General features: G+C 43.2%; 1 protein-coding gene across 3 annotated transcripts in view; it reads left to right on the top strand.

Moving 5' to 3' along the window:
• RAP1GDS1 (Rap1 GTPase-GDP dissociation stimulator 1) overlaps window positions 1-18,641 on the top strand; it is a 748,947-nt gene that overhangs the window by 375,556 nt on the left and 354,750 nt on the right. For 2 of the 3 annotated variants that reach the window (XM_078676213.1, XM_078676214.1), the window contains exon 3: window positions 16,807-16,929. In XM_078676213.1, the coding sequence (XP_078532339.1) occupies window positions 16,807-16,929 (123 nt within the window). Of the gene's footprint in view, window positions 1-16,806; window positions 16,992-18,641 lie in introns of those variants that run through there. The other variant, XM_078676215.1, reaches the window with a different exon arrangement.

Below are 18,641 nucleotides of genomic sequence, written 5' to 3'. Positions count from 1 at the left end.
ACGGTGGTTCGTCTTCTTCTTCAGCTGAGTACTCTGGGACGGGTTCTCCGTCGCTCACGTCAGTTATATCAAGATCTTCAAGTTCTTCCAAAACCAGTGTCCATTCAGGAGACTTGTACTTTTTGTTTTGTCTTTTTATTCGTTCACTCCTTCTTTTGGAAGAGTCTTCTTCTTGCTCTGCTATCCGAGCACTTCTTCTTGCTTCTGCACGTTTTTCTTCCACTGTCTTTATCCTTAGTCTCAATCTTTTTACAAACCTAGGCTCAAGGTTGTTTCTTTTCTTTAGTCTCTTAGTCGGTACTTGGACTTCACTTTCTTTTCTTATTCTCTTGTTCTCTTTATCTTGTGGTAATTCTTCTCCACTTTCTTCTCCTACTTTCCCTATCTGGCTAGTTCCAGGGCTAGCATCAAATTCTTCTGCCTGGTTGCTAATCTGGCCTTGTTCAGGAATATTTTGTTTTTGGCTTTCGATTGTCTCTGTTTCTGTTTCTGTTTCCTGAACCCGTTCTTTTAACCCTCTCTGATCCTGTTCAAGCACTTCGATCTCTTGATTTTCTTCTGCTCGAACTATCACTCTATTTCTAGTCTCTCCCTTATCTGCATCAGGTGTTAGCGGTGGTGTATCGAACACCTGCTCTGTCCCTGTCTGACCTTCTCCTTCCTCAGTTTTGATGTGAATCTCAAGCGGCTGAGGTTCTTCGCCTGTGCCTTGCTTTTCCTGACTAGTCCACTCTCTACCTTCACTAAGTCGTTCTCTTGTTCTGATAGGATCTTCGGTCAGATCAATCATCGGTATCCATTCTTCTGGCCATATGCTTGGCAGCTCGTCTTCAGCTACTCCTGGCTCAGTTTCCTGGACCTCTTCCGCAGGCTGGTTTCTTGGCAGTTCGTAGTCAACTACTCCTGGGCCAACGTCTGCTGTTCCTGCAACCTGACTGGTGCTGGGCTGCTCGTTGTCAGCTGCTTCTGGACCGGCTCCTGCAGGGTCCTCTGCTGGTTGCCCCTCTTCTGCAAATTCTTTGTCTGGTAATACCTTCTGAGTGTGTCCAGCGTGGATCCACTGGGGAACACCTGCGACCTTCACTGCAGTTGTTGTTACCAGGATTACTTGGCGTTTCTTTCCCCACCTTGGTGCCAGACAATTAGATCGAGTGTGCTTCTTTATTTTGACCCAGTCTCCTGGAACCAAGCTGTGGAGAGGAGTCGTTGGATTGAGGATGCCGTCGTCTCCAATCTGGCGAGAGATAGAACGCACTTGGTCACCCAATCTTCTGCAGTATTCAAGCACTAAATCATCAGTAATACTCAACAGTTTGCTTCCTGGCACCCATGCTTGTCTCATCACTCTTCCCATAATGATTTCATGGGGACTTAGGCCTGTCTTGCGGTCAGGAACACTTCTCAGTCCCATCAGGACCAGGGGCAGGGCCTTCACCCAGGTCATGCCAGTTGCATCAGTCAGCTTTGCTAGTCTGTTTTTGATAGTTCCATTTACTTGTTCCACTATTCCCGAAGCCTCTGGGTGGTATGCACAATGAAGTTTCTGCCTTATTCCAAAGGCCTTACAGAGTTCAGCCAGTATGTCATTCTGGAAATGTCCACCCTTATCTGATTCAATAATGAATGGCACCCCGAATCTAGGTATTAGTTCTTTTAGTAAACACTTCGCTACTGTCAGTGCGTCACTTTGGGAAGTAGGGTAAGCTTCTACCCATTTTGAAAATATGCAAACAATGACAAGGACATATCGCTTCCCTTCACAACGGGGCATGGTGATGAAATCAATCTGTATCCTTACGAAGGGACCCCCTGATCTCCCAATTTTGCTCAGTTCAACCATTGTCCTCTTGCCTGGGTTCATCTGCTGACATGACAGGCACCTCTGGCAGAGGGACTCTGCTACCTTCCTGAATTTCTTACTGTACCAAGTCTGTTGAAATACCAGAATCATGGCATCCCTACCAATGTGTGATCCTTCATGTATTAATCTTGCCATTGTGCCAAGCAAGTGTCGGGGTAACACAGGCATACCAGTTGGGCCCAAAATCACACCATCCACACGTCTCGGTCTACACCCATCCTCCTTCCATTTCTCTCTTTCTTGCCAAGGAGCCGATTCCTGCCACTCTCTCACTTCATCCCACGTAGGCACTTCTTCAAACACCTGAAGCTGGCAGCTGGTTCCTGGCCCCCCTCGTTTTGGATTTACAATATACCGATCTTTGGCACACCATTGGGCCACTCGATCAGCATAATCGTTTCCCAGTGATACTTTGTCCATGCTCCTTTGATGAGCAGCACATTTTACCACTGCCAGTTCTTTGGGCAACTGGATGGCCTCTAAAAGGTCATGAACAACCTTTGCATTCCGAATGGGAGTACCTGAGGAAGTCATGAATTCTCTCTGCAGCCACAATTGGCCAAAGTCATGCACAACTCCATAACAGTACTGACTGTCAGTATACACTGTTATGCGTAAGTCCTTCCCAATTTTGCAAGCTTTTATCATAGCTATCAATTCGGCTACTTGTGCAGACTTGATGTTATATAAGTAACCTGCTTCTTCAATTTTTGTGAAAGAGACTACTGCGTAAGCAGCACTCAAGCCTCCTAGTTCATGTCTTAGACAGGAACCATCCACAAATAGTTCTTTATCATGTTCAGGCAATGGCGTTTCTTTTATGTCTGGGCGTGGTTTAGTACTGAACTCTGTCAGGTCAATACAATCATGTTCATCATCATCCCCACCTTCTATTTCCAAGGGGTCGGGGAGTAAGGTGGCAGGGTTCAGAATACCGCACCTAACAATGTTTACATTTGCTGCACCCACAAGAATCCTCTCGTATTTAGTCAGCCGACTAGGGGTGAGATACTGTGTTTTAGTTCTGGTCAATAGAATTACCACTCCATGTGAAACATACACGGTCACAGGATGTCCCATGACAATGGACTCACTCTGTTCCAAACTTGCACAGGTAGCAGCTACTGCTTTCAGACAGCCTGGTAACCCAGCAGCTACTGGGTCCAAAGTGGCAGAGAAATAGGCCACAGGCCTTCTGGTCGTGCCATGTTCTTGAGTCAGGACTGACAATGCGCAATTATCGCGAGTGTCACAGAATAGGGCAAACTCTTTGGAATAATCTGGCATTCCCAACGCAGGGGCCGTACACAGACAGTTTTTCAGTCTTGTGAAAGCCATTAGACTTTCATCGTCCCACTCTACAACATCTGGCATTCCTCTCGTGGTCATTTTTATCAAGGGCCTGGCTAAGGCTGCAAATCCCAGAATCCACTGCCTGCAGTACCCTAATACACCCAGCAACATTCTGACATCTTTTTGAGTACGGGGCAACTGCATCTTTTGAATTATTCTCACTCTTTCTGATGTGACTTTTCTGACACCCTTTTCTATCTGGTGTCCTAGATATTTTACTGATTTCGCACAGAACTGTAGTTTGTCAGGGGCCACTTTATGCCCTTTCTCACACAGATGATTTAGGAGGGCAATGGTGTCAACTACACAGTCCCTGTGACTTTTAGACGCCAGTAGAAGGTCGTCTATGTACTGCACTAACACAGAGTTCCCAGGTAAGGTCAAAGTCTCTAGACATTTTTTCAAGATCTGATTAAAGATAGAGGGGCTCTCTGTATACCCTTGAGGGACCCGGTTCCAACAATACACGTGACCTTCGAAGGCAAATGAGAAAAGAAATTTGCTGTCGGGGTGCAGGGGTATCGAAAAGAATGCATGACATAAATCAATCACAGTGAACCATTCAGCATCCCAAGGAATCTGGTACAATATCACTGCAGGGTTTGGGACAATAGGGCAGCAAGGAACTACAATTTTGTTAACCTTTCTCAGGTCCTGCACTACCCTATACTTGCCACTAGGCTTTTTGATGCCCATAATCGGTGAGTTGCATGGGCTGCTCATCACTTCCTGTATGATGTCTCCTTCTAATAATTTTTGTATTTCTAGAGTGACACCTGCTTTCACTTCAGCATTCATTCGGTAGGGCCTAGTGTTAGGATATACTGCATTGTCCTTGATGGCTATCTGTATGGGGTCCACATCTTTCATCAAACCCACATCTTTTCCAGTGAAATCCCACACCTCTGGCTTTACGGCTTCCTGGAGTTCTTGGGGCAAGTCCTGCAGGGTCAATCTTTTAATTTCTGAGTCAGGTCTAAGTAACAATAATTTATAAATGCCATCTTCATCTGGGGTCTGTATTTCAACACCTTTTGGTGTGCAAAAGATGGTACAGTTCATTTTGCACAGCAAATCACGACCCAGTAGATTCACTGGACTGGTGTCACAGACGACAAATCTATGCATCTGTTTAAAATTTCCAATTGAAATCTCCATTGGTTCGGTAACAGGAGTACTAATCAATTGATTAGATACACCCACTACTTGGATATTTTCTCCCGAGAGGGGTAGGTTTGGAACGTCCACTGTTCTTACAGTAGAACGGGTAGCGCCAGTGTCCAACAGAAAGGTGACATCATTTCCGTCAACCTTTCCTTCAATATATGGTCCAGACTGGTCTACCGGCAAGGAAGCGCCAAGTACGCACTCCTCGTCCTCCCCTCTCAGGCCCCGTCAGTCCTGATCATTACAAAGGAAGGTATCATTCAGCAGATACTGCGAAGTTGCTGTATTTCTGTTCTCCCCGCTTTCCCAAACCTCTATCTCTTCATCTTCTGCCTGTCTTCCCCTGTATACCTGCTTGGGTGCTCGAGGCACCTGAACTGTTTTTACCTGGGGTTGAGTCTTTCTTGGTCTTTCTTTCTGCGTCTGTGGAGTTAAATCAGGAGTTTTTTCATTAATATCTACTAATTGGGGACACTCGTTTCGCCAGTGTCCAATTTCGCCGCACTGATGGCAGGGAAATTTTTTCATAGCCTCTTCCCTGCTAAATTTGGGCCGGGGCTTTCCTCCACCCCCTCCCCCAGGACCTTTGTTCTCAGCATTTTTAACCATGTTACTCAATTGTTTTTCCTGCTGTTCTGCAAGCTTCACCTGAGCCCACATCACCTTTTCCTTAAGGGCCTTTTTCTTTTCTGCCATCTCGTCCTCGCAGTACTTAGCGTACCGCAGGACCTCATCCATTTTCTTAGTATGCCAACAGATTTTATTATCTTTTATCCACTGACAAATTTCAGGTCTTAAACCATTTACAAACCTGTAAATAAAGTGCGTCATGTCCTTCAAATCGATGTTATCAATACCACTGTATGTTTTAAATACCTGCAATAACCTCTCATAGAAGGAGTGCACTGTCTCGTCCCTTTCCTGTGTTGTTCTATCTATTTTTGTCCAATCAGTTTCTTTTGCGGGCACCTTTTCTTTCAAATGCTGAATTACCTGCTCATATTTTCGCATGACATCCTTTGATGGCTCCCCTGTTTCCTTATTTCTTGGGTACTCCTCACTGGGCCAGTCTATGGCTATTTTACACTGGGTCCATAAATCTACTGGAACCACAATGTCGAAAAACCCATCCAGGTCTTTCCACAGACATTTCTGTACCTTCACGAACCTCTCCACCTGCCTGTACCAGTCAACTGGTTTCTCTCGTAATTTTGGAAAATCGTTCGTGAAGGACACAATATCCTGCCTAGACCAGGGGACATGCACATATTTCCCTCCTGGAACTTCGCGCATGGGGCATAACTGCTCAGGTTTTTCTACCTCCCTTAAAGCAAACTCAGGAGTCGCTTGTCGGGAGCGAACCTCTTCCCTCTTTTTCGCCCACCTGCTTCTCCATCTTTCCACATCTCCCCATTTCTGCAGTACCCCCATTAGTTCTTTAATCTGCAACTTCTTCCCCGCCACATTCAGGTGTTCTATATCTTTGTCTGAGAAGTCTGCTCTGTACGGTTTCTGTAAGGGCTTGGATTTTGAGATATCTACCCCCATACTAACTGCTGTTTCGGTCAGTTTTTCGTGGAGCACTCTGGTGTTCCTTGTAAAGCTTTTACATATGAACGACAATTCTTCTTCAGAGTAGGTATTCAATCGATCCAACCCCACATTTCCTGCCATTAATTCTTCTATTTCGACCCTCAGCTTGTAGAGGTCTAAAGGTTTTGTTTGCGGAGTCTGCTTCTCTAATTCACGACTCCAACTCTCAATTTCATCCGGAGATACCAGAGAGACATTCCTAGTACCTGTTGCTGTCTCTAATTTAATTTCTTTTGTATTAAAAGGGTTATGCCTCTGCTGTATTCCCTTTCCAGTCTGTTTGTTTGGCAATTCCAAGAACGCAACTTCAGACTCGCACTCACTGGACTGATCATCTATGATGATCGGTTCCTGTCTCGGGGTTGCCATGACTGGGGTCATAACTGGAGTAATCGGATTTCCCTGACCATTTCCGTATAACGGGACCACCGGTCCAATAGTTACTGGAATAGTCAATGCCTCAGGACTGGTATTTAACTGGGAAATTTTCTGAATTATTTCTGTCCTTTGTCTAGCTAGAGCCTCTTGTTCCTTTTCCACTAGTACCCTTCTTAAAGTTGTGTCATGTAATATCTGTGGGGTCAACGGAGGAGTAAAACTCGGGGCAGTAGGATGCGTTTCACTTGGTCCTCCCCCATAATTTGGTTTCGGGAATAAAGTTCCAGTATTAAAGGACCTGCGCTCTTCCCCATATGGAGGTTGAACAAAAGGCAGTCCTGAATTCGATGGTTTCTCTTCGCTTTCATACAAGGGTCTGGGAAAAAAGATTTTCGTACGTGAATATTTTTCTTCCTGGCTCGCGGGCACTTTGGGATATATATCCCTTGTTTCCGTCGGTTCGGGTTTTTCAGGATAGGGCAATACTTGACCACCCCCTCCCAGTCCCAGGGACCTGTCTTCTTCCTTTAGGAAGTGGCGTCGGGGAACATCTCCTACACTGGAAGGTCGGGTTCCCTCATTGTAAGGTGGCGGACTTCTGGTACAGATGTCATCTATTAGTTCATCATCTGATTCCCCCAGGGCCCCCCAATGCTTACATTTTTCAGTACTTTTCTCACCCGCTCCAATGTTATGACATGCCGGCATCATGGGAAACAGACCCTCAACAATCATGCTCTGCCTCCACTGTTTCATCCTTTTGTCCCTGGACTCCTGTTTCTGCCTGGGGTACCACTTGGTCAAACCCTTGTCCATTCGGGGTCTTTCTCTTTCAAAAGCCTCAATCTCCCATTCCTCTAATGCCTCATACTGCGTTAGTCTCGGTCTGGGATGCAATTCGTTCATCCGAGTCCTTAAATTAAATAGGATCCTACCATTGAAGGTACCATCTAACGGAAAAGCCAATACTCCGTCATCTTTCGTGTATTTCACCCAATTCTCCAGCCACACACAGGTATTGTACCCTCGGTCAAACATCATGAATGAGGCAGGAGTATTAGGTGGTGGGACAAGAACACCTTCCCTAGATTTAATCGGTTTGTCCGTTTTAAAATAATTTTTCACCTTACTTATAAGTGACATTTTTCTCTTTGTTCCGTACATAATATCGTATCTATTAGTCTTCCACTGATCCCTTTCAAACCCTAGGTGCCTTGGATCAGGTCGAGTTCCTGTAGTCTGCGAGTGCCACATACAACTTCTGCGGTAAACTTTGTTTACAAACTACCTCCAATCAGAACGCGCTTCAGAAATTCGTGCAACCAATGGGTGTGCGACACTAAATAAGCTCCGCCAATGGGTGCGCGGCCCCTTCGTGAGACAGTTCCCACGCTCCGGCGCTCACCCCTCCTTTACAATTCCAGCTCCGCTACCCGCCCGCTGCTTCTACCAATCCCAGCGCGGCACAGAGTGACGTCAGAGGCGCTTCGCGACTGACTCCCTCCCTTCACAAGGTAACGGAAACTTTCTTTCTTTTAAAGTGCTCAGTGCTTGGTTATTTTACAACAAATACACATTCGCCACAGTGCTCAAGTGTCTAGACAGAGAAAGAATTGTTTTACTGCAAGTAAACTACTTCCATTTACTTTTCACTCGCTGCGGGCAGATCTCTTCCGCCTACCCTTCACTCTAGCATCGGTGAACCTGTTATTCCCCTAAACTCATCCACTTCTTTCCGGGATATATTCCGAGCTTAAGGTTTCTCAGCGGACCCCTCTGCTTTCACGCTAGCTCCGAGGAACCTGCTACTCTTCCGATGTGACCCTTACTAGGTTACGCCACTATGGGAATTTTGCCAATGAACCCCGTTACTGTCATTTATTCACACATGTATTCAGAAAACCCTAGTTAGTGCTTCCCGGTTATCCTAACCTGCACCTAACTTTCCTCGAACCTGTGACCTCAGGACAATGGATTCTATTCACCACTTGCCCTTTCAATTCCCCGGGGAGTTCGGACAACACGAAACAATACGGTTTACAAATGCATGGATTAGTACATATAGAAATATAAGAACAAGAATAAAAACAATGCAAAAATTCATGAGTTTCAGCAGCGTATTCACAAGAGAATGATCAGGTCTCTTAGAACAGCCGCTCTTCTAGCAGCATCAATATAATAGCAGCTTCCGACTCAACTAGTCCAACTAATCCCTGCCTTACTCTCAACTAGTCCCTAACCATCCTCTAGCTACCAGAAAACTGATAGAGCGCGCGAGGCCACCCGACCAATAGTTTTCGCCGTTTCCGGCTTCAGGGCCCATATACTTTTCAAATCACCATATACATCGATCAGGTGACTTCACGAGCTCTACCAAGTTGTGTGTGTGTGTTCCCTGCTAATAATTTTCAGTGCACCCGACTTACCATCCACCGATGCGGGTACCTAATGACCACAATGAATCAGGGAGCTAGCTGTAAAAGAAAGGCAGCAAAATACAAACTCAACCAATAACATTCAAATACTGTTTAAATGACCACGGACAACTGGAAGTTTTAAAATGTTTATCTAAATTCAATATTTTCTTGCATGAGGTACAGTAAAATAAGGCAATCAATAACCAAGATAACGTAAAATCACATAGGCATAAAGAAATAATGACAGGGTAATCATTCAAATGTAATATGAAATGCAGATGGGAAATATTATAAAATCTCAGAAATGTTTAAGCATGGACATTTTATGCATGAATAACTATGGGAGGGCCTATAAAGAGTAGCACGCTTCACTTAAGGTGAATGGGCCTTTGAACAATCTAGGCAATGAAGTTCTAGACCATATCATAAAATTACAGACTGCAATGCAAAATATAATTTCTAACAAGTGAGAAGACATAGGAACAAACTTATGGAAAAATATGTAATTGACTTTCAATAGTTGCGGAAAGGCATGGAAAATATAACATATGCAATGATGAACTTTATTAAAGCAAAAGTCAGAAATTCAGAAGGTGCAAGATTTAAAGAGTTTTCAGAGCAATATTTACCTAGAAAGGTGTGGAAACCAAACCCTGGCCACGGGTTAGTTAAGGACAGGAAACCCTCAAGGAAGGATACCCCTCAAAGGACAGCAGGTGCAGAATGGACACCCAGGACAGGACAGGATACCCTCGGAATAGGAATCAGGACAGGACCCTCAGGACAGGACAGCAAACCCTCAGGACAGGACCCTCTTCAGGACAGGACCGGAACCCACAGTTCGGAAGCAACGCCTGCGCTCCACCCGCTCTGCAGCTATCGATCAAGACCCCGATTGGGTCAGCGAACTCCCAGCTAAGTGCTTTGCCAGCACTTTAAGGTTCAGTAGAACCTTAGTCTATGGTCAAATTCGGACAGAGTGCTTCGCAGCGCTCTGTATCTTCAGTCACCTATTGAGTGCGTTGGGTCAGTGACAGGTCAGCTAAACCAGACAAGTCGGACGGTTCACTAGGTGAACCCAGGGTAGATATACAGTTTGGGGACAGTGTACCACCCCCCAATGTTGCAAAGTGTCAGAATCCCTCAATTTCGATTGGTCCTAAGGTAGGATTTGGGTAACACACCAATCACAATACAAGATTTGAAGCCTTCATTAACATACTTGGGTACCGTCTAGAGAGATTGGGGTTCTCATGAGAACTGTGCAGAAATACGAGTGAAAATTAACATTGTAACACATGAGGAGCAACATTCGCCGTTCTCGTAGCGCAGAGGTGGCTTTCCCAGGCGCATCTTGACTGTGGCTGCCAGCTGGCTGAGTTCCACTGTCCAAAGTGGCCACCTTTCAATGCTCCCTGGTCATGCGCAGAAGAGACCGTCAATATGGCTCCCAATCAGTTTGGACCCCCATTCCCCGCGGTACATGAAAAGTAAGCGAAAACAAATTAATACATAATAATGTCATTATGAAAATACATCATAGGGTTTGTACTTTTAACTCATCATCAAGAAATAAAACTATTGCATTAAATGTTAGCTACATTGACACAATCACAAGAGCAGTGGCACGAGCAGTACCACATGATAAGCACAGCTATGAATTACGCATGCGCATAACTTTCCCTCCACTTCTGCAGACGCGTCAGGACACGTGAGTGTGGCTGACGCATGCGCAGTAACTAAAATACAAGCGGCGGCCATATTAAAGAACACGGATTAAATTCATTAGAAATACACATAGGCAAGCTTCGGGAACTTTGCCTAAACAAAAATAAATGTTAGTAAAACATACGTTTTGTTACCTTATTACACATAAACGAGGTTCTTGACTTCGGCAAGCCGCAAAATATGCGAAGCTTTGCTTCATCAGTAACAATACAATTGCCTCCTTTAGTAGTACACATGACCAGGCCTTGGGGACTCCCTTAGGCAGCGCTGGTGACTTGGTGTTCAGATCGGAGCTCAAGCATGGAATCACTGTTATTTGAGCACAAAGTGAGCTGGGTGTCAAAGTGTTCACTGATTTGGGAAACATTCAATTATTAAATCAGTGGAGTCCGTGTGTCCATACAATGAGGCATACTCAGTACTATATGATCTACGCTGATTTGACTGGAAGCCACCGTTAACATTTTAGAGATGTAGTGTTCAGGGTGCCCCAAGTTAACAAGGAATGAAAGAACCTCAAGATACAATTGCCCTACCGGGTGCCGGCATGTAGGGAAGCTAAATATTTGGGAAAGCAGGTGAGGGTCTGCGAGTATGATGAGGATGACTGGCCCAGTAGGACATTAGTCCAACTAATGGCCCTCAAGGGGGCATCGAGGGACATAAGAGATAGAGGCCACCAATGCTTCACCACCGGGCAGATAGCAACACAGTTTAATCAACTTTATACAGACTCCGCAATGTCCAAACTCCTTGCTCCAAGAATATTTATCTGAAGTCACGCTTGTGTGGTTGGAGGCAGCAGAAAAGGGAACCTTTATATATGCCCCTCATTCCAGAAGAACATTTACTGACCATGTAATGTAGCTTTAGATGATAGTTCCCATCCTCCTTCCTTGAGGTAAATGTTAATTGTTATTTTACCATACCAGAGAAATTGTCAATCGTTCTTAATCTAGATGCTAATTTATTGGCAAAGGCCATACCCAACCACCTTCATTCATATAGGAGAGGCTTCCTGGTGTATCCTGAAAAATCAAGACTCATTCTAGGCAGGTCCAGAGTGTATACCTTGTGAGTCCTTTTGTCCATTACTCATCAGGTGGAGCCCACCCTTCCAAGAAGCAGCAATATTGTAGTTTCTCAAAAAGCGTTCAGCTCTATCGGCTAAACGTATATGTTCGAGACAGTGCACCGGATGGGCCTGGGAACCTATTTTCTGAGGTGGGTAGAGCTGTGAAACAGTGGCCTGTGTCAGGCTAAATGGCCAGCTATCCAAACCTATAATGATACAAAAGGGAGCAAGGCAGAGTGCCTGTTGATGCTACTTTTTCATTGGCAATGGAGCCCGTCATTAGAATCCTTTAAGACACCTCACTGTCAAAGAGGGGTAAATGTACTAATTGGGCAATCTACTATCTCAGTGTATGAAGATTACATAATTCCATGCTAACCATCTCACCGGAAATGCACCTTCCATACTCTGAGTTTGGTATATTTGGCAATACTAGGGCTACATATTAATTGGGTAAATGACATACATCATACTCATTATTTATGACTCATTTCATACACATTTTGAGTTTCCTTTGAGATGGCAACTTGAGCATGTCACAATATTGATCTTATGATGAAAGAAAACTATGGGTCAGTGATGCTTAAAGTTCAAGACAAAGTAAAAACATGGCATATGCTGCCCCTCTTAATGGCAGCATGAGCAACAATCATCAAAATGGTATTTTTACATCTGCCTCCTGTTATAAATGTACCAATCCTCCTTACGGAAGCCTTCTCCCACCAGATCCACTAAATACTGTCAAAGTTCTTATGAACTAATAAACAGCCAAGGATATGACACCTCTCCCTCATATATAGATGTGCCTTTGCGATTTCCCAATGTCGAACATTATTACTGGGCAGCTCAAGCTAAGCACACTTATAGCTGGTATAATGTATTGTACCGAATGCCCTCCTTCACAATAGATGCAGACAGGGCAAGACCTATGCCCTTAAATACTGTACTAGCTAAGGCTGTGCCCAGACACATTGCAACACGGAAGTTAATACTGTATACGCATGGAACAAACTGGCAAAGTTGTCTGGAGCAAACCTGATATATTCCCCTAAACTCCCCTTGCTTACCAAACACGTACCAACCGTTAATACTGAGCCTTGAAGCAATTCAACTCACTGCATTAAATTAAATGTCAAACTGTTAGGTTATCTATTTATAGATAAAAGGTTCATCTCGTTAGATTAGTTTAGGAAGGGACAATAACAATTGTCTCTTGATATCTTTTTAGGTCTCTCCTATGCAGCGCATGCGGTGAATAGGCAAAAGACCTTTAACAATCGCTTCTGCTTTTCAGCCAAAAACGTGCACGTGTTGCATTACCTTCAATGGCAACATGTGCAGGTTTGGTGATTCCCTTGCGGGAGCGAGCTTAACACCATATGTTTGTAATTAACTTACAAACACATGGTGCCCCTTAACTGCACACACCCTTTTATCCGTCCTGAAGAAAGCCAGCTTAGTCATAAGGCACTGGCTGAAACATGTTGACACATCCCAGGATGTGGGAGGTCGTAACTCGCCTCTAACATCCAACAGCCTTATTTTTAACCGCTGACGGTGACCCAGCTATTAAAGTGTAATTTGCCCTCGGGCACTGGGATCCCCGCCAAGCCGTTTTAAATCCACATTTCATAACAGTCTTCACAGCACACACAGCGACATACCTGCTCCGCTGTAATCAGGCGTCGAAGCACACCCGGGACACGCTAGGTGTCACTGGGTGGGCCCGATGATGAAGCATGCCACCAACTAGGTTGGTGGGTGAGGGCTTTATGAGCACACCTACCAGGTGCCACTAACCGGTGACGAAACATACTTGAGTCCTTGATAAATTAAATCAATTTTTTGTTTTCCTTGAATAATTAAGCTAGTCTACTTTTGATTTACAACAGCCCCTGGCTCGCTCCCACAAGGGAAACTCTTTGGGTGCTCTCGCACCCCGCCCCCACCCCTCCCAGTTTTAGCGCAAGGCGCATGCACACTGTGTTTTTATGCACCATATTCTCTTTAGTTGTCGGCTTTTTACCGTGGAGCGTTAAAAGAAAATGGCATGACTGAAGAGAAATGGTATTAAGTCTGTTTTATTGAGCTTGCTGAAAGCACACATGCTTTGGAGCATCGTGTTTACAGGCTGATAGCTCAAATGTACATTCTCCCCGTGCCTTTCACTATCTCCATTTTAGGATTAATAGGTTACAGCCGCTGCTCCAATATTTCCAAAAGGCTTTTTTTCAGACCCACCGTCTGCATTGTGGAGTTTCTTTTCGAAATCAGACATTACCAAAATTCCATCTGTCTTCTGTGTAAAATATTTTGCCCAAAGAAGTGAATCAGGGTAATAAATCTGATTATGAAGGTTGCAGGGAGAACGTTAATACCATCAGCCCCCATTTTGTATGATAATGGAAAGCTTCAGTGCTTGCTCTAACCCACTACTTGCTTACAAGTTACATTGTTATGCATTTCATCTGCCGGTTCTAAATGTTGCTGTATAATCTGAAAACCGCCACAAGATACCCTCTAGTAAGCTCCCTTGCTAGTACTGAAAAGCCTGTACCATCTCACAGCAATGCAACTAATAGACTGTTAAAGAGGCAGTTAAAGTGCCTGCTGACTGTGATAAGACAGGGGCCTTTACTCAAGTTTGCATACGTCCTTTGCTCTAAAAATAATCGTAAGAACTGAGTCACTATCTGGGCACGCACCGAACAAACAGAACGTTTTTATTAATAAAAAAGTGCACTATGTCTGAAAAATTGCCTACAGTCAGGAATTGGCTGTGCAGTAATGGCCTGGGGTTCATTGAACATTAAAGGGTCATTTGACAGGGCTTGCTGCTTCTGGAAAGTTGGTCATCATTTCCTATTTGTCCCAATGACAGGATGTTCTCTGGTTTGTCATGCGCAGTGTAGTCAGTTGTGCTGCTTTTGGAGGTATTGTATTTAAGCTGTGTTTGACTTTCAGCTGAAATTGCAGGTACTGCAACTCTAGCTGCCAGCATGCAATTCCATGGCCATTTATAGGACACTCTTTAGCCATCACCGTAATACTAATACATATGCCAACACTGTCAAATGACTTTAATTTAAGCCTGGTTTTAATTCCTTTTTCGATTTATGTAATTTATTTTCTACCTCCCCTCCCTCATAACCTATTTCCCATGTTCTGGTTCTCCAGGGCTGCAAGGTCATACGAATGGCAATAACGCTATGCAAATATGAGCATTCCACTGCAAACAAAAAACAAGCATTGGCATAGCCAATAGGTCTCGCCTTTGGGGCCTTGTAAGTGTTTAGCCATGCAACACTTGATGTTGTTGCACCAAGGATATTGTGCTGGATAACTAAACACTTATAAGGTCCCAAAGGCGAGACCAATTGGCTATGCCAATGCTTGTTGTATTATAGACTCTGGCATGCCTGAAGGCCTGCTTCTTCACATTCCTTGCAGAACCACCTACCTCTTAGGCTCAATACACTGCTCACAGTTGAATCGATCCCCAAGGGGCCTAATCACAAAACTATATAGCACAATGAGTGTGGAGGAACCCATTCATCTTGCAGGGGCACACGGAGGTGGGATAAAAAAAAGGAGAGGCCTTGTCAGATGAACAGTGGAAATACTGCTGCATTCAGACACTTAAAATATAATTTAACAGCAGACACAGATTACTGCCCTTCAAATTTCTCTGCAGAGTGCATTGTAAACAGTTGAGACTGTACAGAATGGGCTTCAGAATAGGTTAAAGTAGTACACTTGCCAACACCCTATTGCAGATTTCATACGTAGGGCCTGGTATTGCCCGCTGCTAAAAGACTTCTGGGTAAATTTTCAGAGATGACACATCACACTTTGCTACCTACGATATTAGTTTCACTTCTTGGATATATCAGGAGGCTCACTCATGCTGGCCAAGTGGCCGTGGAAATTCGTCGGGGAAGAGGCATGTCCGACATGCTCTACTGTAATGTAATGCAGACTTTTATGCGGATATGTTACCGCCAAAGTCTTGCCTTGGGGATGTCCTAGCTCCCCTGCATGCATATCTAGTTAAAAGATAAAGCTTCAGTAGCCTCAATAACTACAGATAGAAAGTGCAAGTACTTTTTGGTGTAGTTGGTGTGATACAGTTTTTCAAAAATGTGCTAACCTGGTATATCGCATACAAATGTGGAGTACTCGCATTCCCATCAAATGATATCTTAAGCTGTTATGTCAACTTGATTATTGGTAAAAATAGCATATGCCAATATGAACTGTAGTGTTATTTTTGTAATCTCAATACAACTTTACAAAAAGAATACAGATACAAATTAATATATATTTTGTACTGTGGCAAATTTGATATTTTGAGGTGATATTTTATGAGGGTATAAGACAGCTCTCATTTTCAGACATTTTTTTTTATAGTTCCCTAAAGTGTGTAAAATTGATTTTATTGGTGCAATTTCAGTAGATGACTCATGCATCTATTCATATTTGTAATCAGTCTCCACTGTGTAAATGGCATCCCAGTACTAAAAGCGTTTGTTACAGCAAAGCAGTCTCAATCTTTGGAAACTCAAATCTTAGAAAAATTGCTTTCGTGATCACGGCTGTCAAGTATTCTGATTCCATGCCTGTGCAGCTCATTCGGGCTAGTTCGTTTCTTTGCAGTCTGATACTTGTAATAATGAATTGATGAAGGGTTAAACAGGACCGCACATCCTGGTATGCAAATACAATAACTGGATATATGAACTATGCAGAAAAAGAATCTTGAGAACTATCAGTGACTTTTGTTAAACTTCACCTTTGTACTTGCCAGCTCGCCCCCACTGTCTACCCTCCCAGTCTGTGGAACGCGGAATCTTTAATATAACTGCTTGGGTTATAGCTGCTAGGATTTAGTGTTTCAATCTGCAGGGATTCTAGTACTTCAGTTTTATTTTCTTTAAAGTGATGTTCTATTCTGCGAAATAATGTCGAACAGATGTGAAGGATAATGGCGCACTGCCATTTACATTTCATATGGTTTATTGATTTACAGAATCATTTTCATCTGCTAGTTTGTACATCTGAAATGGCAGTCCAGAGAATTTGGATTAGGAACATTTAACGCTTCATTAAACCATCAACGGGTGATTGTTTTATAGACAATGCTTATTAAGAATATAAAGAGATGATGATTGTTGTGCCTTGACTAAATAATTTAAACTGAACGTACTGATTTTCTTTGTTTTTTTCTTTTACAGACACTAAGACAAGCGAAAAAATCCAAGAAAGTGGCACTCTTCAGGTGTTTGCAAATCTCTTAACTCCACAGTCTAACTGTACGGCAAAAGTAGCTCACATCATAGCAGAAGTAGCCAAAAATGGTGAGGTTTTCTACGAGAACTTTTTCTTCAGGAACATCTTCAGTTTTTCACCTGACCTGTCAGTATGTTTACTTCATTTTAGCTTTCATTTTGTAGACTAGACTTTATCCATCTCGCATCTTGTGTCCCTTGTGTGAACCCATTGATTTTTCATTTACTGCGCGAGTTATTGTGTGCATGCCTAGCTACTGTCCATACTTCATCCCTGCTGTCAGTCACTACCATAGTCAGTCTTATTTACAAGCATATTTGTGCTGTGCCATAAGAATGTAAGATAATACATGATTTTGTATCTTACTCTGAAAATAGTGCAGTTGATCATGAGAAAATGGAAATCCCAGGTTACTGTGTTACTAAGATATGCAGGATGGCACTAGGGAACACATTTTTAAGTCTAGCCACTGACTGCTTTAGACTTTAAATACCTCATGTCATCAAAATTTCAAAAAGTACAAAGTCACAGAGATAGTTTAGGCTTTGGTTCAGCCTGTTTCAGCCATTGATTTTCGTGTGTTTTCCTGGTTTGCCGTTGCTTGGAATGGGCTTTCCATAAAGGCATTGGTATTTTATGAATAGTTACAATAACCTATTTGTGTTCTTATTAGGTTTTAATGATGAGGGATCAAGTAGTCCATTTCTTAGATTCAGATACAGCATGGATTTATTTTGTTGGTGTGACAATAGTTTAATTTGCGTGTATCAAGAGGGAGAGAGAGGACCAGAAAGCTAGTCCTTATCCCCCGAATTATATGTCAATAAATCAAAAATGGACTAGCTAAATAATCAAAAGAAAAGAAAATAAATTATTTTAATTTATCAAGGACTCAAGTATGCTTCGTCAATGGTTTTTTGGCACCTGGTAGGTGTGCTCAGAGAGCCCTCACCCACCAACCTAGTTGGTGGCATGCTTCATCATCGGGCCCACCCAGTGACACCTAGCGTGTCCCGGGTGTGCTTCGACGCCTGAAGACAGCGGAGCAGGTATGTCGCTGTGTGTGCGGTGAAGACTGTTATGGATCGTGATTTTAAAACGGCTTGGCGGGGATCCCAGTGCCCGAGGGCAAATACACTTTATTAGCTGGGTCACCGTCAGCGGTTAAAAAATAAGGCTTATTGGATGTTAGAGGCGAGTTACGACCTCCCACATCCTGGGGTGTGGGCTTTCTGAGCACACCTACCAGGTGCCAAAAAACCATTGACGAAGCATACTTGAGTCCTTGATAAATTAAAATAATTTATTTTCTTTTCTTTTGATTATTTAGCTAGTCCATTTTTGATTTATTGACATAGTTTAATTTGCTCTTTCATGGTATTGTTATGAAGTGGGTGCTATTTCAATATTTGGATGCCTTTGCATGTCATAAAGAAAAAGTGTTACCTCCCGATAATTTCCCTTGCATGTTCTTTTCCTATTCTTGTTGCTGTCTGATTACTTGTTGGAATTAGTTTTAATTTTATTATTCACAAAGTAAAGTTGTGCATGCACATACCTCTTCTGAAAAATGCTGTATATATACTTGCCTTATGTCTATCACCTAATTGTTATAAAATAACCCATAACAAATTTTGCTAAAAGACTACTAAATACCAATTATGAACTATCCATCCTACTCAATGTGCACATACCCCTTGCACTTCCCCCAACACTGTTTTTAAAAACTAGTAAGTAAGTAACTTTAGCTTTATTCGATTTAAGTATAAAATCATAAAAG

The sequence above is a fragment of the Lissotriton helveticus genome, chromosome 2_1 (assembly GCF_964261635.1).
Source record: "Lissotriton helveticus chromosome 2_1, aLisHel1.1, whole genome shotgun sequence".
In the NCBI taxonomy this organism is placed as follows: domain Eukaryota; kingdom Metazoa; phylum Chordata; class Amphibia; order Caudata; family Salamandridae; genus Lissotriton; species Lissotriton helveticus.
This window is presented reverse-complemented; position numbering and strand designations above follow the sequence as displayed.